Source organism: Sciurus carolinensis, chromosome 7 (genome assembly GCF_902686445.1).
Source record: "Sciurus carolinensis chromosome 7, mSciCar1.2, whole genome shotgun sequence".
Classification (NCBI taxonomy): Eukaryota; Metazoa; Chordata; class Mammalia; order Rodentia; family Sciuridae; genus Sciurus; species Sciurus carolinensis.
Genome location: NC_062219.1, coordinates 106,141,690 through 106,163,657, shown reverse-complemented (window position 1 = coordinate 106,163,657; position 21,968 = coordinate 106,141,690). Strand labels below are relative to the sequence as shown.

The 21,968-nt window shown below is 33.8% G+C and overlaps 1 protein-coding gene across 1 annotated transcript; it reads right to left on the bottom strand.

Annotated features, from left to right (window-relative positions):
• Positions 1-3,670: 3,670 nt before the first annotated feature.
• Positions 3,671-20,077, bottom strand: LOC124988881 (cysteine-rich secretory protein 3-like). The gene is made up of 8 exons (XM_047558697.1): positions 20,030-20,077; positions 13,631-13,704; positions 12,877-12,993; positions 12,029-12,116; positions 10,350-10,495; positions 9,853-9,947; positions 7,659-7,747; positions 3,671-5,296 (listed from the first exon to the last, which is right to left on the bottom strand). The coding sequence occupies exons 1-8, from the start codon at positions 20,064-20,066 to the stop codon at positions 5,169-5,171; spliced, it is 774 nt and encodes a 257-aa protein (XP_047414653.1). The 5' UTR covers positions 20,067-20,077; the 3' UTR covers positions 3,671-5,168.
• Between the last annotated feature and the right edge of the window lie 1,891 nt (positions 20,078-21,968).

Sequence of the window (21,968 nt, the reverse complement as noted above, 5' to 3'; positions counted from 1 at the left end):
TCTTCCATTAATAATTCTGGAAATAAGGTAATATATGATGTTTATTTTACTCCCTCCTTTTGCTAAAAATTTGAGGCATCTATGAACTAATAATGTGGATTCAATTTTGCCTTTAAAAATGTACACCTATTACTAATAAAAAAATTTAACAATTTTAAATTAAATGTGATGATTCTAAGAAAACTGTGGAGGAATTAGGGTATTTCTCATGATTAATTTATTGGCATATAAAAATTGCCATTTATGTTTTGTCTTTCTGGACTGAGCCACATTGTGGCATCTCAAACCCTATTTAATATGCACTTTTTTCTCTTTTAAAAATGCCAATTTAGATATAATGACTCCTCTTGTACAAAATAAGGAAAAGAAGTTGTCAAAACTTGATCAAAAAATAAACAATATTGGAATATTACCCAATGAATGAAATAAATGCTCATGAATATGTATATATATAAAATAATAAAATACATGAATAAATGGAGGAAAAGGGACAAATGTGAATTAATAGTTGTAGATTTTTTCCTCAGTTGGAAGTGTAGCTTAATGAAAATACTCCTTCAATGTGGAGTGGACTTAGTGACTTTTATCTGAAGGACAGAGTAAGCAAAGAGGAGTAAAAGTAACTTAGCAACACAGAACTTGGCCGATAGCACCATGACTGAATGACCAAGGTCAACATCAGCAATGTTGTCATGTGAATATCAAAAAGCCTGGACTGTACCTCTATGATAGTTTTCCTCACGCATATAACCCCAGTCCATTCATGAGAAATGTGATACAAACCAATGTAACAATCTACAAGTATTTGACCAGTATTCTTTAAAATTGTTAAGATTATAAAAGTAAAGGAAATATTGAAAAGTCATCACATATCATGTATGAGTAAGTAAAATATGACATTCTGGATTTGAATTCTGAAACTGACAAAAAGAACATTAGTAGAAAAATTGATAAAATACAAAAGAAAAATAGATTCTTAGTTAATATTAATGTCTCAATGTTAATTATTTTGTTCAATGTATTCAACATGGTTTTATAAGATAATAATGGCAAGTGAAAATGGGTGAAGAATCATGTATATTGAATTATCTAAAATAAATCTAAAATTATTTCCAAACAAAATGTTAATTGTCAAAGGGGTATGAATTATGGGTTTGAGCCATCACAAGGCAGGGGAGTTGCTTTTCTGGGAACTCTTAGTGAAAGTCCACCAGTCAAGATTGCTGAGATTATGCGGACACCCTGCCTTGGCTAGGACAACCCTGGGTTCAAACGCAGCCATCGAGAGGTAGAGAGGAGGTGGGAGTAAGCTGCCAAGCTCCAAACAACTTCTTTTTCCCATCTTTGTCCCTGTTTTCCTCAAGAAGCCTATCACACCGAAACCCTTTGATGTTCCTACCTATAAAAATAAAATGCGGGCTCTTGTTCTTTGTTAGACCCAGTCTCCATCAGAGCTGGTCCCCATTGGATCCCACTTTTAAATTATTTCCATGTCTTGTCTTTATTTCTTAGATTTCTCAAACCTTTAATATTTGTAGTCTGACTCATTGCCCCAGCTCGGGGAAACAGCATAAACATCACATGGGTAGTGACAAGTTAATTAATATAAAAATCAATTTTATTTATAACAGTGTCACAAACCATTAGATATTTATTAATGATTTTAATCAAAGACGTACAAAGCCTCTGTCTTTCAAACTAAAACATTTGTTACAAAATGTAATGACTATCTAAGTAATTAGAAAAATATATCATTTTTATTGATTGGAAAAGTCAATGTCTCCATGTCAATTCTTTTCATACTCACATATTGATTTGAAATGACCTATAAATTCAAGACAAGAACAACTTAAATATATGACTCCTTATGTAAAATCTAATAAGCAAATTCTAAAAAGTATATAGAGATATAAAGGGCCTAAAATATCCAGTCATCTTTAAAATGAAGAACAAATTTGGATATCATGATTTTGAGAACTTTAATCTACAATAATCAAGGTGATATGATAAGATACAAGGAGCAACACATAGATCAATGGGATATAATAAATTCAGAAAGAAAGACACACTTAGACAATCGTCTGATTTCCTAAGATGGTGCTGCAATAACCCAATAAGGAAAGAAAATTACTTTCAACAAATGAGGCTGGGATAGCTGGATATCCACATGGGAAAAAAAATTTGACTCATATAGAAAAGTTGGTTTATGATGGATTGTAAATCTAGAGACATTCATAAATCATTTAGATGAAAATGTAGGATATATTTTGATTTAAAAGTAAGCAAATATTGTTTGGACAGGCCACATCAAGTAATATTCGTAAAATAAAAAGTAGAAAAATGAGCTCCATTAAAATAAAATATTTTAATCAAAAGATACCATGAATAAACATATAAACAAGTTATACATAGGGAGAAGTTTTCCATAAAACATGAATATGATGACAGAGTGTTATTTGTTAAATGTAATATGCATTTGGCACTTGAAATAAATGATAGATATTGCATAATGATTAATCTAGCTGTTAGCTGAATTGCAGACTGATAAAGTTGATAAAGCACTCTTTTATGTGTGTCTGTAAGCATGTTTCTAGAGATGATTGGCATGTAGAGCCATAAGTAGAGGGGAAAAGACCTGACCTGAATGTGGGTGGCATGAGACAATCGGCTATGGGTCTAGATGAGACAAAAAGTGGAAGAAGAAGAAAACATGGTGGTGTGTGAAACCTTGATTTACCTTGGATGTGTAAATTTTTTCTTTCTTTCATTTTTTTTTTTTTTTTTTTTTTTTTTTTTTTAGTAAAGCAGCGGTGACGATGTTTATCAAGAAATTCTTTAAGAGAATGGGTGGGGCACCCACTTGCTCACCCCCAGACCTGAGCTGTGCAGGCCAGCAGCACCACAGGTCTTTTAGACCTAGTGGTGGCTCTGAAAAGAGCCTTTGGGGTTGGCTGCTTAGGGCACCCAGAGGCAGCTCACTGGCAGTGATGTGACCTGCTGATGGCCCTGGTGGCTAACTCCTACATGGCCGTGCTTTCTCCAGGGAGTTTCCAGGCCTTTACTCTCAGACTTGAGTTAGGTCATTCAGAGACTTCCAGCTTCCTAACCTGAGCAACTACTAAGTTTCTCAGGTCTCTGGCTTGCAGTATGCTGGGAAAATACAGCTTCTGATCATGGTAGCCAATCTAATAAATAATCTATCATAATTATATATACATTGCATTGGTTTTGTACCTCTAGAGAACCCTAGTACACATCACAAGTTTTAGGTTTAATATTTTAAAGGAACAAAAAAATTTGTATAGACGTATTACAAAGAAAATATGACATTCATGAAAATGTGCTCAATCTCAATAGTATCTAAAGAATGAAAACTAAAACTACACCGAGATAAAATTACATGTGATGAAAATGGCTAGAATTGAAAAAATTGTTAACACTGAACATTGGTGATGTCTATGGAAAATGGCAGAGTAAGAAACAAAATGCCGATGTGATAATGAATGTCAAACATACATTTTACTATACCAGGAAGAATTTGGGGTGCTGAAGTGACCAATAATCTGTAGTTATGTTGGTCATTGTAGTCACGGATTTTGATGCATTAATAACAAACCAGACTCACATTTAGAGAGTGTTTTTAATTCTTCATGAATTACTGAATCTCCTTATTGATTACAGCAGCAAAATACTAAGTTGCATTCTAAAAAATGGCCAGTAAAGGTAAACTAGGGATTGCTATATAATTTTTACACAGTGCAGTATTAGTTGAAAAACAGATAATCCACACAGTAATATTATGTATAGAAGAGACAATGCATATATTTTAAAGTATATATTTTTGCATGTTTTTCTACTTTTCTTTCCATCTGCTCAGTTTTCTTTCTAATAGAGAGCCATTATATAAATTTCAGATAAAATTTACTATCTTCATATTTTGTTTTTATAATCTATTATTTGAGAAAATACAAAGAACTCATGCTGATATACCCAAAATTAAATGATTGTTATCCAAATTATGAATAAACAATTTCTTTAGGATACATCCATGCCCAATACCCACAGATCTCTGCTACTGGTTATTAATTTAGATAAGTACTAAATGTGACAAATTCATGCTGTAAGTGTTAGAACTTTAATGTTATTGCAATGTCATTACAAAGACATTATAAGTATTATAATATTACTTTATTAAAAAATACTCATAAGTTCAAACTAATTCTTGGAGAGGATTAACATGTTGCTAAGATTAACTTTCATTTTGTTTCCTCTTCATAGTTCAAATTGTTAAAGTAGTTATTCTGAATAAATTTTTTTCTATTCTAAAAATTATATTTTGAAAGTGTTTCAAGAGAGAATACTTCATTTGAAATATCAACAAAAGAGTTTGGAGTTCAGGTCACTTGGGTGGGATGACATTTGCTAGATTTATCCATTGTAAAGTGAGTATTATTCCCTTTCCATTGTCTAGTCTTAGAAAGTGAATCAATGAATTCAGTACAGACTCAAAAAGGAAAGGGACAAAGTTCTAACTTCTTGAGGGGAGATTGTATGCATAAAGGATTTTGAATTCTTTTTAAAGGAAGACTTGTCTAAGAGAAGAGAGATTTAGAAAGGAAAGTGTGACATCTTCTACTATAAAATTTATGAAAAAGAAGAATCAAGATTTTGGCAAAAATGAAAGTCACTTACCTGAGGATAACAGTTTTAATGTAATTATGAGAATGAGATCCAGATTAGTGGGAAGAAGAGTAAATTAGTGAGGAGGAGTTAAAAACAGTATATGTGGATACTTCTATGGAGATACTTAGGTAGGGGGAGCCCAGGATTCATGTGATGATGACAATCACATTCTGTTTTTGAGTACATTGTTTTCTGGGAACATAGTTCTCAATTTTAATACAGAATTTTAGTAACTTTAGTCATAGGAAAATACAACTTTCAGAATCCCCAACTAGATTAAATTCGTTAAATTTAATTTTAAAAATTTGTATATCAAAATCAAAAGTTGCTACCATGAATTTTTCTTTTTAATCATCTGCATGAGTAAGACTTCTGTAAAATAAGAAGCAGATCCAAATGAAAAGGATTCTTTACTGTTTGGAATAAAATTCGCAGCTAACCTGCCCCAAATTTTCCTGATCCCCTTTCTCATGAGCATTGAGAACTTAATAAATTTTGTTCTCGCAATTGCAGGAGGCCTTGCAACTGTCGTTGATCTGTGTATTTTCACAGGTTAGTACATTTTTCAGGTCTCCACAGTTAGCGAAACCATCTTCATAATCACAACCATTGGCTGAAATAAAAAGAAATCAGACACTTTACTATCACTTTTTTCCATAGCAACAAGACATACAGTAAATTCAACGTGAATTGGGAGAAAGTGTGCTACCAAGTTGATCTTTGTTATGATGTTTGTTTCACTCTTGAGAAGAACAAACTTTGCTATTTTAAATTTGAGTTTTTAAAAATGTTTCTAAGATGAATTGGGTTATTTTTCTGATTTACAAATGCACAGTAGGAAATGGCTAGTGAGTGATATTGATCAAGTTATATCATTATATTGTATGCATGTGTGCATATGCAAAAAATCCCACCATTAAGTACAACTATAATGCACCAATAAAAAATGTGGAAAAAATAAAATATATTCCAAATAAAAAATCAGAGTAAAATTAACATACGTGAATCTCTCTAGAACTGCATTATCCAAAATGATAGATACTAGATATAAGCTTGTTTAATCTTACATTTAATTAAAAGTAATATTTCAGAACTATGGCAACACCAGTTTTATCCCAAGAACTCAATAGTCACTGAAATGTAAAAAAAGGGCTACCTTACAGCACAGTGAAAATATTGAACACTTTCATTATTGTAGAAATTATTTTGGACACAGTTGACCTAGACTCTAATGTCACCAGACTTTCTCCAAGGAGTAATTTTATGGGAAGATAAAATACAGAGTATTGGACATTTCTATTTGGACATCCCTCAGTGGCCAAAAATTGAACAAATCTCAAATTAAATTCATCATCCTATCTACAAGCTTGACATTTCATTGATATCCCAGGGGCCCACAACCTTCCATTGATCTGGTTCCAGAGAAATGGCATTTCTACTGAATAATCCAAAATGGGAACTAGGAAATAACAGGATCATGTTTCTATTTACATTTTGTTTTAGATATTTGAGAGAGGGTTTGGCCATGTTGTCCAGACTGGTCTCAAACCAATGCATTCACGTGACCCTTCTGCTTCAGCCTCCCAAGCAGCTGGGACTTCAGGCATGCACCACCATAGCCAGTACTCTTTACTTTTTATCAGCACTCAGCAAGCACAGCCAACAATAACTAACACTTCTACTTTCTTCCTCTCTCTCTCATAACTGCTTACTACTTTTCATTCCTTTGGCACTAATGCATGAAAAGATTTATATTTGTTTTTGAGTCCATACTTTTCAACAGTCTCATAGCTAACTTTAAACCAATTATTTCTTCATACTACTTCCAGGAACTTTTTATAAAACACAGTCCTGATCATACCACTTCTGTGTAAAATCTTTTGGTTAGATACTCATTACTAATGGATAGATTCAAACCTCCTTAGCAGAGGTATGAACACTTGGATTTTACTTCTTGTAGTTAATTTATAGCTTTTATATCATCAAAATGCTAAAGAATAGTTTTACAATTCATTCAGAAAGGATTGATACTATTCACTCAGATGAATGTATTTGAAAGGTAAAAGTTCTTAGTGAATTGGTCAATTTCATTACTCATAATACTTTTATTAACATAACTTGGTTAAACCCAAATCCTTACTCTTTGTACTTCCATTAATAATACTGAATGTAAGGTAAAATATGATATTTATTTTACTCCTTCTTTTTGCTAAAAATTTGAACTAATACCATATATGAATTTGATTTTAACTTTAAAAATGTACACACATTACTAATGAAAAGAGGCATATGTAACTTTAAATTAAATGCAATGATTCTAAGAACACTATGGAGGGATTAGGGAATTGTGATAAATTCATTGGCATATAAAAATTGCTGGACCAAGCCATATTGTAGCATATGAAACCCTTAAATATGTGCCTGTTTTCTCTTTTAAAAATGCCAACTTTGATCTACTGATATTGGCTTTAGTTTTTTTCCTTTCCTTTTTCTTTTTTGGTACTGGAGGTTGAACCCAGGGTTGCAACTGAGCTACATTCCAATCTTTTTCTTTTTTTTAAATTTTGAGACAGGGCCTCATGAAGAAGCTTAGGGCCTTGAACTTGTGATCTTCTTGCCTCAGCTTCCTGAGTTGTTGGGATTGCAATCCTCTGCTCCTGGCTAATGATATTAATCTTGATGACAAGGATGAATTATTCCCATGGAAACATTTTCATAGATGCCAATATATGACAGGCCAAGTGTAGTTATAAATACACATCAATTATAGATAATGATTCATATATAGTAACAGGATTTTCATTACAAATAACACATAGATATGAACAGTATAAAATTGTACTTAAAAACACTCTTATGTAATTGGTTTGCATGAAGGAATCACTTAAGTTGATTATATTCAGATTTCTAAACTCTTTAAAAATAAAATGCCATGCTCTTTTACTATACTAACAAGTTAATCACTTTGAACTTACTGCACAGTCCATCATCACAATGACCAGGACAACTGCCACAAGGTTCTCCTTTGTCATAAGGGGCATATATTCTATTAAGATGATTACCACTGCAATTAGAAATGAAAAATGTCATTTTTAAAATTTTTCTGTGTAGTTTACACTCTGAGGTTAATGTCCATCACCAAAAATACATAGATATTTATTAAATGTTTTTAATTATGTTAAATGACAAATACACACTACCATTACCTAAGTGTGTTCAGAACAATACAAAGTAAGGGAATGACTCATCATTTCACTCATTTCCTTGACTGTAATCTCAGAACCTGAGACACTGAAATAGAATAATTAGAGTCTAAAGTGTAGAGAGTGTATTTCAATGAGGGAACACTCTCTTCATTTCCCAACAGACATGATGGAATTATTAAGATGAAGTACCACAGGGTTCTGGCTAGAGGTAAAACATATTCCCAAGAGAGAAAGAAGATTCCGGATTTCAGAGGGTACAGTGTGAAAATACTACTTACATACATTTTGTAATTAAAAATGGAACAATGTCATAGTTTCTATAATATGAACCAGGATAAGTAAAGTTTCAATGTAGTTTTTGGGTTCCAGATTGGGTTGTTGATCCCGTCAAATAGTTTTTGGTATATGTTTGTGAAAGGGAATGGGTTTAGGAAGGTTTGGGAATGTATATAGGTAGCATGCCTGTGTTGTGAAATTTTTATGTTTACCAAAAATGGGAATGTTAGAAAGAGATTAAGGATAATAGTCTGTGGTTATAGCTCAGTGGTAGGGCACTTGCCTAGCATGTGTGAGCCACTGGGTTTGATTCTCAGCACCGCATATAAATAAATAAAAAAAAAGGTTAATTCACAACTAATGTGTGTGTGTGTGTGTGTGTGTGTGTGTACATACATATATATACATGTATGTATATATATATATATATATAGTTCATATATGGTTCATCATATTATAAAAAAGATTAAGAATGACAATCTCACTCTTACAGTGACTGTGAGTGTCCTGCAGCTCATTATAAATTTTATCCTCTTGGTCATTAACATGTGAAAGTAAAAGAGTCATTTTCTCCAGTTCATCAAGAGTGACAAGGGCCGGGGCAATGAAGCTGTCTCTGTCTATGCTACATAGATGTGAACTCTTGTGACAATTGTGAAATTGACATAATGTTCAGGAAGTTCCCCCCCTTGCCTTTATTCATTATTCACTAACTCTTATTTCAGGTGTCAGGCTACCAGTGTCTCCTCTTGGTCAGGACATTTGGATGCATTCTCTTAGGGTCTTTTAATACTCTTGACTTAACACTACTAGGACTTTACTGAAAAGTGACTTGTCAAACTGGAACACCACATCACCTGCGTTATCTAAAACTTCAAAAAGAATCATGTTGGGCACTTAGTTGATGATACACTCTGCCTCCAGTGTAAAAAAAAAAATCCATGTATTAAAAAGATATTAAAGCTAACATATAGTGGATATGTCTTCATTATATTCACAGGATTGCATTTTTATTTTTGGAGCATTCAAGCATATTTCTCTAAGAAAGGATTCGTTTCTGGCTATACATTAAGATCATAATGAATTGTTCCTACAGTGGTTTTTGTCAAATTCTGAGAAGCAAAGACTTAAGGTATTATCTTTTTCCTGACAAATTGAAAAATTAAAAAGCCTTTAATGCCCTAGAATCAATCATTTCTTAATGAAATAAGGCAGGGATTTTAGATAAGTAGAAGTAACAACATTGAGCAGAAAGAACTGGAATCACTAAATCAGTGAAATACTTCCTTCCCCATTTGTCCTCACCTTTACCCCTGGATCTGACATCAAGCTTTCTCTTTTGTGTGTGAACTTAGCAAGATATGAGAGTACAAATCCAGAAAACTATACATCACCCACAACTACACATGTACTCACAATGTAACACTAAGTCTGGAGAATGGTGACACAGAGGGAAAATAAATCATGGTAGGCAAAAGACCCATGCTTCAGAATACCAGGAACTGGGAAAGTGGTCTTTATGAGAATTTGGTTAAGTATGTCTCAACTTTAGAAAGTCTTCTAAAATTCATCTCCTTCCCCTTATCTCAAATAACTGTTAGTTCATTTTTATTTTATAATTAAGTCATTAATTTGTGTTTGGCATTATTTGGTATTACTGGCAATAAACTCTAAAATGTCTACTTACGCTGGACAATACTGGCAAACCATGAAGTGTTTTAACATTTCGTTAGTGCAGAGGGCAAACCCACATCCAATATGGAAAGACGAGTACCAAACCACCTACATACCGGTAAGTGAAAATACGAGTACATTAGAGAAGAAGGAAATATAAGACAGGAAGAAATACAAACCTGAAAAGAATGCTACTTTGTTTCCATATGCCTTATGGGTATATTTTATTTATGGAATCAAACTAAAGCACTTTAAAATTATTACATTTCCTTGTACATTCACTCTCCTTTATCCATTTAGACTAATATTAGAAAAATACAGAGATCTTTTTATTTTTACCAAAAGCCTGTGAGCTATTGAAAAATGACAACTCAGATACCCAACAAAGGTCTAGACTATTCTATATCTATTTAAGACCTTCCCCTAAATTCAATATCAGAATCAGTCAAATGTAGAAAGACTTTGCTTTTAGAATATATAGAGCAGTGGGTGTTCCAGTTCTTTTCTTACCTGAGTATAGTGTCCAACTACTGCAAAGGGTGTTGTTTTCCCCACATCATAGATAAAATCCTTGTTCTCATCATACCAGGTTTGGATTACTTTTGACCATGAAATGGGGTGGGTTGACATAAAGAGATTCTCACCACAGCTTGTATCTAAAACAGAAAAAATCTTTCATGAGGGAAGTAATAAAGTATACAATACACATATAGAAGCTGGCTCACACACAGACTCACACAGAGTTCATATACTTCAAACATGGTGCCTAAAGTCATTGACTGCTGGATGATACATAATGGGGGCAGTACCTAGGGTCCTCAGCAGCTATGGTTGAATGTTGGCAGATGTACCCAACACATCATACACTGGCCCCACATGCAAAGCTTGGGGCAAATGGAGAAGTCTATTTGCTGTCTACTCTCCCTGGACTCACTTATTTATACAGGGAATTCTGCAAGGTGTTTGCCTCATGTGGGTTCAGATTTCTGCGGTAATCATACTGAAAGTAGACACCAACTCCTGCGATTTCTCTCCTGCTCTAGCCCACACTCACTAGAGATTTTCATATATAAAAATGTGAATAAATGTTAAGGATTGTTATTTTGTGTACACTTGGAAAGAAATCTTACAGGCAGTCTTTCAGTGCCCCAAACATGAAGCCAAGGATATGAGAGAGGACCATCTTTTCAAAGTTGCTTGGGTGTTTTTCCTGTAACCAGTTAATCAGAACATCATAGGCTAAACTCTCCTCCTAGACTTAGGAAAAAAGTGTCTTGCAGCCCCAAAATATCTCAGTGGATGTTGAAACGTAACGTCCGCATCCTGCTTAACGAGAATGTAAACTACTCTTGGAAAGCTTCTTTAAAAGGGACAGAAAGATTTTTACAGAAGTCTGGGATCTTTAAGGACAATTCTTTAACTCTTGTACTGAATATAGTCATGCTTTTTCATGATTTTATAATTTTATTATCAGTAATACAAATAGCAACGAGGTCCTAACTTAAAACTTGTGACATATATACTTTCCAGTTGAGCTTGTTTATTCATGTCATTTTTGATAATTCAAAAAAATGCTATCTCATAGTTCATTTATGTGATATTTTATGCCATAGTTTCATGTTCCTTGAGGTAAAAGTCATGTCTTGTCTGTTATTTGTCTTAGAAAACATATTTGGTTTCTAAGAAGACACAAACTTTTTGTCATCACAAATTAAAAAGGAAATAAGTGTAAATATTTTTTCAATAAAACAGAAACAATTTGATCAAATCTAACATATTTTATATTTATATATTTTTGTGTTATTAACACACAAAGAGGCTATATTTTTCATTAAAGGAATACTGGGATAGAATTCAGAAATTCGAATTTCAGGTTTCTTATGTATGACACTAATTACTAATAATTTTACTCCAAACAGTTGGTTTTCTTATTAAAGTGAAGAAAGGTGATCCATGACCTGCTTTACAACCAAGCTGGTTTATAGGTTCAAAGATGATAGTGTGTGAGTGTTTATGAAACAAAAACAATTAGTACAAGGCAGTGTCTCTCAGTGTTTTCTCTACTACAGAGATAAAAGGCAGAAATAGAAGCCATATTTATTTTAAAGTTTCTTAACAAAACTTCATAAAATGATCCCTCATTATTTTACTTGTCCATTTGTCCAACAAATATTTACTAATATACATACTGGTTGTTCGATCCCCTGGGGAGCTGTGTCTGTAATAGCATCGGTTGGCCCAATTTTGGGCATTGACTGCAGCATGTTCACTCCATTCCTAAAAGAAGGAAAGAAAAGAAGATGTGCACTTAACAGCTCCAAATTTGAAGGTGCATGATCTTAGCAGTCAAATAGGTAGGTTGGTTGGTTTTTCATCATTACACAATTTTCATAGAGGTATCTTCCAATTTTTTAATCAGAAAAAAAAATTATTTGCTCTTTTTTTTCTTTTGCTCCAAAGAAATATAGATAGTATGTCTACCCTAAGTAACTGGACATTCTAAGACAGGTATTGGTTTACTTATGATGTCACAGCAGGCACACCTTAGTCACATTAGCCATGTTATACACGAGAATATTTTTTCCAATAGAAATGATCAGGCATACTTCATCCTAGTTCTTTCCGTTGTCTTTGTTATTTTTTTCCTTATTGATTAATTTAGGGAGACCTGTGACCTTTGGTGCTGGGGCCAGAAAAGTAGACTATTTCATTGATCCTAAAAGGAATCTTCTTGATCCTGCTATACTAAGAGTTAGAGAGTGAGCAGGAAAACAGTGACCTTTCATTGTATGCCTAAGGATTTGGTTTCACTTCTCTTACCGTAAATTAAATTGCTCCAAAAACCTGACAAATTATTTAATCATTATAAAGGGAAATGAAGAAATTCTGCCCTGAACATAACACAACTCAAGTGAAATGACAAACGAGAGGCAGCACTTCCTAAGCCACAATGTTAGGAGATGTCACCTGCCGGCTGTCTGCTCTTACACAGCTCAGAGTGTCTCAAGTCACCTTCCTTAAATTACTAAACTCTTACCATTTTTAGCATGTTGCTGGCGGTGGGAGAGACTGATTTTCTTAGTTCATTGTGTTTATTTATAATCTCCTTTTGAACTTCCTCTCGAGTGGTTAACAAAGCATTCAACTCTTGATTCTAAAGGAAACAAAATTAGAATTTTTTTAGCATATTTGAAAATTACATATAATAATAATAAGTCCACCTATAGTAATATGTGAATGTCATGCTATGTATGATGAAGTTGTGCTAATTTGAGACTATGTACATATATTATTCATTTTCTATGGGGGTAACATTGAATTGGATTAAACAAGAACACTTCTTGGAGTAGGAGGAATTTATTAGCTTAAACACATACATGTGTTGTCCTGCTAGACACAGAGTTCAGTCACATGCAACTTTAATTTTTTGGTGGTCAATTTAAAAAGAAAGAAAATAGGTGAAATTAACAATAACAGATATTACTAAATGTATCTGATATTTAATTTTATTTTCATAAATGCTAACACATTTCTCTCTCTCTTTGCCCTTTGAATTTTGCTGTATATTTTAAGTTTATGCCCATATTGAGTCAGAGGAAATGTACATCCAGTGCTCCATACACTCATGTTGCTTGCCCCCCACAGCTCTAAGGTGTTTCAATTACCCTGAGCTACCAGTGAGCCCTTGGCCGTGTGCCAGACCCTGTTCAGTTTTGGAGATGGATCCAGGAACTGGCCATTCCTTCTGGTTGCCTGAATTGTTCTGAAAAGGTGAGTGACCTTAGCCATACCTCATCCCCATATTCAGGAAAGGCTGAATGCAGCACAGCAGCCAGGAACAGCAGCACTGGGAATGATGTCATCGCTGGGAGAACAGAACACAGGGAACAAAGACCTGCATTAATGTGCTCAGTACACGGACTTCAGGGTAACATGGGAGCAGGGGGTAATGAGCTGGTATTAGCATTAGCACTAGTATTTTCTTACCAAGTGGCCTGCTTGCTCCCTCAGCCTGCAAGGAATCCCTTAGCTGGCAGTCTCTCCAGTGACTGCCTGTGCTAAAGACAGGTTCCTGGCCTCAGATCATCTCTCTCCCTGTGCACCTTCTTCCTGTGTCTAGTGGGATCAGGTAAAATGTTCTGACCTCTTCATCCAAATGGAGAACTCTGAAACCTCTCCCAACCTTCGAACTGTGTTTTAGGTGGTTGAAGCCTCACCATGCCAAATCTCCACTTCTACTTTTGTCTGGCTTCCTTCTCCACCCTTCCTTGATAATGAATTCCAATCTGTGACATAATTCTTCAAACAACCCTTTTTCCATAACTCTAGTCAGGACAGTCTGCTTACTTACATCTTCATTATCCTTTGATCATGTGCTCCCTAATGCCTTTGATCATGTTAATCCTTAGACCTCATAATAGCTACTTCCTTCAAGAGCATTGCTGTCTTTCTCCCCCCAAAAACTTATAAGTGAACTCAAAAGTACTGATCTTCTCCCTGGATAGGGTCATTTAAAGTCTGTATAGTAAACTTCTGATTATTTTGTGTTTTATTTTATTTCTCTTAATTTCTTCATGTGCATTTGACTTTTATTCATAAATATATTGTAAGTTTGGAAAGGTTAGACTACCATCTTCACCGTCTTTCCGATGCCCATGATTCGGGATTTTTCATTCTGTACCTGCTCAGTGGTGAAACTTTCTAAATTTCCAGAGGACTCTCTATTAGCCTCATTTCTTTACACATGCAAATCCCTCTAACAGTGGCTTCAAGTGAGCCTTCTGTTGATTTTGAGAGCAAAAGAGAAAAAATGCATCTATCTTCTTCCTCCTTTTTCAAAATCAAAGACAAATATTTATTTTTTCCCTTAACAGACATTGACCATGTTTTGTGCACTTCACCCAGGTAGCATATAAAGCATTGCTAACATGATCAAGTAAATCAGACCCATCCGTGACCTCCATTTTCTAGTATATTATTAGGAGAGCCTGTCATTCATGTACTCACAGTGTGAGCTGGATGTATTTTATCATGTATGCAAAAGTGAAGAGCAATGTTTTATTTTCTCTGAAGCCGACCCATGTCTGGTGAGAGATGGGACAGAATCTAGACAATTTATGAGTTTGGGGAATCAACATTTCTAATGTGGCAAATATGATAAAAATGCTACATCATCTTCATCCTCTTCCTCCTCCTCATCATCATATTTAGCCCCACCTATCCTTTTTTCCTAGGGCAGCTGCAGATCCATTTGCAGAGTTTGTTTTGTTTGGTTTGTTTGCAGATCCATTTGGTAGAGTCATGCAAGAAGACTTGAGAAGGAATTAGGACACAAAACTTCTCTTCCTGTCTTGCATGCACTTTCTAAATGTGTGCAATGCAGTTGTACATTTCCTTTGAGATTTGCTCACAATAGACTTTAGATTGTTTTAAACTCTCTCACATTAAAAGTTATTTTGCTACATTCATGTCTCTGAATTTCTCCTTTCACATAGTTTTCTGTCTCACCTTGGATCATTTTCTGCTTCCAAAGAGATTAGCAATTTCTCCTGGTAAGGAGAGAAAAGCCCAATCCAGGAATTTCAAAAGTTTTCAATTTCAAGTGTTGATGTTTTACTACTAATTACAAATCTATGGAAGAAAAAATTTGTCTTTCTACAACATATGTGTGTGTGATTCAACTACACTATCACGTTTTGCTCCTTCTTCACATTGATGGATATTAGGAACAACACCATCTTTGAAACACTTAAGTAAGAAAAGGAATTATTTTCTCAAGGCAGGTTATCATTGCATATTAACTGATGAAAACATGCACAAAGACTCATAGAGACACACACACTCATCCACACACAGCAGATGTGTGCATGAGCATGTGTGTGCATGAGTGTGTGTGTGTGTGTGTGTGTGTGTGTGTGTGTGTGTGTGTATGTGTGGAATGTGAAGTGGATGAGAATGTTGTATTTCAGGGTAGGGGGACAGGCCTGAGGTTGTAATGAAAATTATTATTTTAGCTCCTGTTCTCACCTCAAGACTATCATGGTTTCCCTTTTTGTCATTGCAAATTTCAGCAGCAATGGAACAGTCACTTTGTCCGCTATCATAGGTCAGCAAAAAAACATGAAGGAAAAATAAAATCCATTGTGTGAGAGGAATTGAAAAAGAATAAGATATATGTAATACAAGTGCTATTACAGTTATACCTCTCTTTCCTCCCCAAACCTATGTTTGTTTGATTTTTAAAAAAATCCTTATTTTGTATGAATTTTTAGTCTACTATTTCTGCCAAATGATCAATTCCCTCTAATTATTTTCTATTCTTTTAAAATATTCTATGTAAGATTTAATGTATATTTTTCATATGATTTATTTTTAATTTAATGAATTTCATTAGTGAAGTTTCTAATTTTGGACCATCCTTGTAGTCCTGATGTAACTCTATTTGATCAAGATATTTTTTAATGTATGCTTCAGATTGATGAGTTCAATATTTTTACATTGTCTTTTCATTTCATTTATGAAAATGGGCCTATTTTATTTACTATTTTTCTTATCCATTTTAGGAATTAACTCCAGAATATTTCCATTTGTTGCCAATCTTCAGGATACATACACATTAGAAAGAAACAGTGTTTGGAGGAAGTAGTCAGAGTAAGCTAAAAAGTGGCAGAAAATTTAAATGATCCAGGGATTAATTATTAAAAAAGATGAGGATGGTGTGGTTTGGATGTTGTCTGCCCTCCAATGACTCTTGTGTTGGGAGCTCAGTCTGCTAGGGGCACTACAGGCAGGTAGTGTGCACCTTTTAAGAGGTGGGTCCTAACAGGAGCTCCTTAGGTGACTTGAGATCACCCCTTCAGATAGGATGAGGTAGCTCTCTTATACTACCTGTATAGTTCTCTGAGAGCCCACCCCATTCTGGCTTCCTGTCTGGAAATGTGACTGACTGCTTGCTTGCTTACTCCAACATGCACTCTCAATATTGCCATCCCACCACTGTGGGCCACAGAGATGAGGTCCCTCACCAGAGCTGAGTCAGTGCTGACACCATGCCCTTGAACTTCCCAAACAGTAAGTAAGATAAACCCCTTTGCTTGATGTTAGTCTACCTCAGGTATTTCATTGCAGTGGTGCTTAATTGTCTAATGCATAGAACTATACTAAATGATACATAGACCTTTTTAATAAATGCAATGCAAACAGTCCTAACACACTATTAACTCACTAATTTAAAAAATGAATTAAAAATAGCATGAGCAAGTAGAGTTATAGCAGGTATGCAAAGATGATTCAATATTAGTAAATTCATTAATGCAATTTTTACACTGATAGACTAAAATATATGACAAAATATGTTATTAAATTCAATCTATATATATAAAAAAATAATATAATATATAGCTTTAAAAAGACTGGGAGAATAGAGGAGATTATTGATTTGGTGGCAAGAATATTTTAAATATCTATAGCAAATATAATTGTTATTAGAAAAATTCTAAGTGCTTTCCATTTAATATTGGTAACAAAAAAAAAGAATGACTAATGGTATAATAGTACTGAGACATCAGATAAAAATCTTAAGAAGAAAAAAATTGTGATATTTGTAAGTTATAAAAGAAGAGATTAAATATTGTTTTCAAAGAACATAATCATCTATCTAGAGAATAGGACATAGCAACTTGGCTAGAGGCACTGACTTACAAATCACATTGTTATATGCTAGCACAACTCACCTAAAAATAAGGTTTTAAGAAAATCACTCATAATAGTAACAAATCTATAAGTGTCCAGGAAACACCTAAGACTTTAAAAAACTGTTTTATGAAGAAAACTTTAAAACTCTAGTAAAGAACTGGAGAAGATTTGAACAAATTGTTTTCATGCTCTTAATTGGTATGTGCTAACATAATAAATTCATCAAACTTAGTTAAACTAATTTTATAATTCTTTGTAATTGAAATAAAAATCCAGACTGGTCCATAAGTAACTAAGTAATCTTTTATAAGAAGAGCTGGAGGCCATGGTATATGCCTGTAATCCAAGCAATTCAGGAGGCTGCAGCAGGAGGACACAAGTTCGAGGACAACCTGGGCAATTTAGTGAGACCCTGTCTCAAAAGAAGAAATAAAAAGACTGGGGATGTACCTCAGTAGCAAAGCACCCCCGAGTTCAATGCCCAGTACCAAAAAATAAATAAATAAATAAATGAGACTTAATTGAGGGATTTTTCTTTATTGCTTATTACAATGGACTTCGAACCTTTGTTGACAAAATTTAATAATTTTGTGATATTGACTGGTGGAGATGACAAGAAAATTTAAGTGATAGACCAAATAAAATAGCATTCAAAAGCACCAGAAGAAGAACAGATTATCAAGCATATGAGATGGGTGAAAATGTTTCATACAATTAAATAAATAAATAAACCAAATCTTATTTAAGCATTACCTATAAAGGTAAATGTAGATGGATTATATTTATAAATGGATAGTATAACTTACATACCCCTTTGTCCCAAGTTAGTTACAAATATAATAACAACAGAGATATGGTAATGGCTGTTTTGTGACAGGCACTGTGTCACTCAATATGGGCTTCATTTCAAACTAATAAAAACCTGCGTGGTAGATAATGTTACCCATTATCCCAATTTAGAGATAGGAAATCCTAGAATCAGAAATGTAATCATAAAATACCATAAACTGTCTAGTAGCAGAACAGAGTGATAAACCCAGTGTGTTTGGTTTGAAAGGCTTCACTCCTCAAAGAGGGTAATAGAGATGTTTTAAAGGATGATGTAGACTGGGAAAAGATGTCATTAAAAACATCAGCACATGTGCATGGAATGGGTGCATTACAGGTGTTGACTTATTGACATACTAGTCACAGCATAGAGAAGTATCAGAAGCAGTGTTTTCTAACTTTAAATGGTATTTAATCTTGACTCTGGTCACTTTCTTTCATGCCATCATCTGTCTATGTGGCAGCAAGCAGTCAGTGCCAATATCCAAAGTTTGCAAGAATGCTGAACTTGATCACATGAGAATCTTTAAAAAATTCTAAATATGCATAGCTACCTTACTAATTCATAAAATGCATGTTTTGTTTTGAGTATCACTGGAATTCTTAGCTGTACCTGCTTTATACTACTTGAGAACACCAACCCTTTTTTCTCTATCTACATCTGCCTCTTGCAAGTCTGAGCTTAATTCAGGGTCACTGATTCACTTCACCACACATCATTATAGAGCAGCTTCCGGGCTTAAAACTTCTCATCAGTTTAACTTCTTTGATCCGCCTTCAGAAGTTTAGTCATACAGGCAGACACTCCAGATTTTGGTTTTAACTAGCAGGGGAAGCAACACTGATCCTCTCTGCCAACGTGTAAACACTCCCAGAACTTCCTGGACAGCACTTAGCCACAGGAGAGGAAAGCATTAATAAATACTTTTAAGTGAAATGTTCTCTATAGTGGTTTATTACTTCTCTCATGTTGGCTTTAGGTAGTTCTTCAGTATCCTAATATTCTCCAGAATCACTTCTTATGTGACAAGTATGAAGTTTTATGTGGAAATTGTCTTCTCAAAATATACACAATAGATATTATACTTAAATTACCTGTATATATGTGACAGCCAGAGTAGATGAACTTTTGATCGGAAAACTTCTGAAAGTCTTTTTTCTTTTGTAATTGGGTGCATTTTGTGGGATAAATTATATTTTATGTTGATGATCATTATTAAACTGATTTGACCAATTCAAAAGGATGAGCAAAGATGACTTCTCATTGTTATTCTAATAATGTCTATATTAGTGCATAGCCACATGTGTTTGTAGGAGTAAAAGTTACTGATGTGAAATTATGCACAGGCATATACCATAGTTTTAAATTTTTCTATTAAATAGTTCTAATGTAATTACTTGCAAAAGTCATAGAAAATGAAATATATTACAAATTTTGGAAAGAAAAAATCCATTAAAATATCAAATGCACTTTTGAAGTGACAGAGCTATTTATGTATTAACTTCTTAGCTTAAAAATATATCAAGATAATTACTCAATAGAATTTATTAGCTTAATTTTGAAAATCATAGAGAAATACTTCAATTATATCATTTTGCCACTAACAAGTTATACATCTATTGGCATAATAAAATACTCACCCTGAAGTAAAGGAATTATCACTTACCGTTGATTCTCAGAGCAGGATGAAATACTTGTTTCATCTGTTCTACAAGGAAGATGGAGAGGGAGGGAAGTCAGACTTGTATATATATATTACACCTATTTCCTGCCTTGGCCAAGTCTGGTTGTACAAGTAAATCTTGGTCAACAAGGTCTGAAAAAGGATTTGTCATACCAGTGGTTTCAAATTTCATTGCTATTTGTCTCACTGAAATTTTGACATTATTTGGTGATTCTCCATGGTGCTATTAAAAATAAATTTCTATAAACTTTTACTAATGTACATTTGTAATTCAATGCATATATTGCTATAATCTGTCTACATTTTTGTCAGTCAATACTTTGAAAATTCTTAAGCAAATTACTCTCATTGTAATATCAGAGTTTTGTAAGAGTAAAGGTAAGCTTTATTATTAAAAACTTAAGATTTATAGTTAGATGAACAGGGTCTAAATTTCTGTACAAATGTGTATGGGGAAGTCATTTTTCTAAGTTTTGAAATATGCAAATGGGAATAATATTTTTAAGGTGAAAAAAGATGGAATACATTCAGATGCTTATCATGTATTATGAATTTGTAAATATTTATTCCTTGCTACTTTACATGCAACTTTTCTTCTGTGTCTGCAAGAGCCTGCCTCTAACATTGGTAAACTAGGGATTGTATTTGACTTTTATGAGAGGTTGTTTGACCTACTAAGTTAGAGGTAGAAATCCCCATGCAAAGTGTATCAAAAATGATTTGAAAAGGAAAAATACATATTTAACTTCTTATTCACACTTACTAATTTTTCTCTAATTTTATACTTATATTTTTATAATTATTATGTGCACCATGATACATAAGGTATTTTGCTTGCCAAATATTAGCACTTTTATTGTAAGCTAAATAAATATATGTGTTCCCTTTGAGTCACAAAGTACCATACCCATATTCTAATTACAAAGCAACAATCTTCCATGTGGCTCTTTCTCTTCACTTTGGTTCCCTTATCTCCCACATTATTTTCTCTGTGTTTAATACACTATGGTCATTGTTGGTTCTTCACAACATGTTCCCTAATTTTAAGAGCATCCTGAAGCTGTTTCCCATTTGTTTATCTAAACTTTGTAAAACTACTCCTCAGTTTATATCCAAAGGACTTAAAATCAGCATACTACAATAATGCAGTCACAGCAATGTTTATATCTGCTCAATTCACAATAGCTAGATTGTGGAATCAACATAGATGCCTTTCAGCAGATGAATGGATAAAGAAACTGTGGTATATATACACAATGGAATATTATTCTGCCATAAAGAAGAATACTATTATGGCATTTGCAGATAAAGGGATGGAATTGGAGAATATCGTGCTAAGTGAAATGAGCCAATTCCAAAAATCCTAAGGCCGAATGTTTTCCCTGATAAGTGGATGATGATATATAATCAGGTTGGGGTGGTGGGGGGTGAGAGAAGAATGGAGGAACTTTAAGTAGAGCAAAATGAGAGGGAGTGGGGGGTATGAAAAAATGGTGGAATGAGACAGACATCATTACCCTATGTACATGTATGATTACACGAATGATGTGAATCTACATCATGTACAACCATAGAAATAAAAAATTGTGACCCATTTGTGTACAATGAATCAAAATGCAGTTTGTAAAAACAAGAAATTAAAAAAAATAAATTAGAAGAAAATGCAAAAATAAAAATAAGTAGTTTGCTTTTATGTTTTAATTAGTTTCAACTAGTCTTCTAATGAAACTTCTCCCTGAGCCTCGTACTGAGTATTGCTATGAATCATCACACTCTATTTCAGGAATGCACCTTTTATTACTTCTTGAGGTTTCTTTTGCATTCCTGGGCTTTGCACAGTACACTCTAAGCAGACAGGCTATGTGGGGAATAAATGAAGTCTGTCTTCCTTCTTAGGCCACAGAGTTAATGTGCTGTAAGA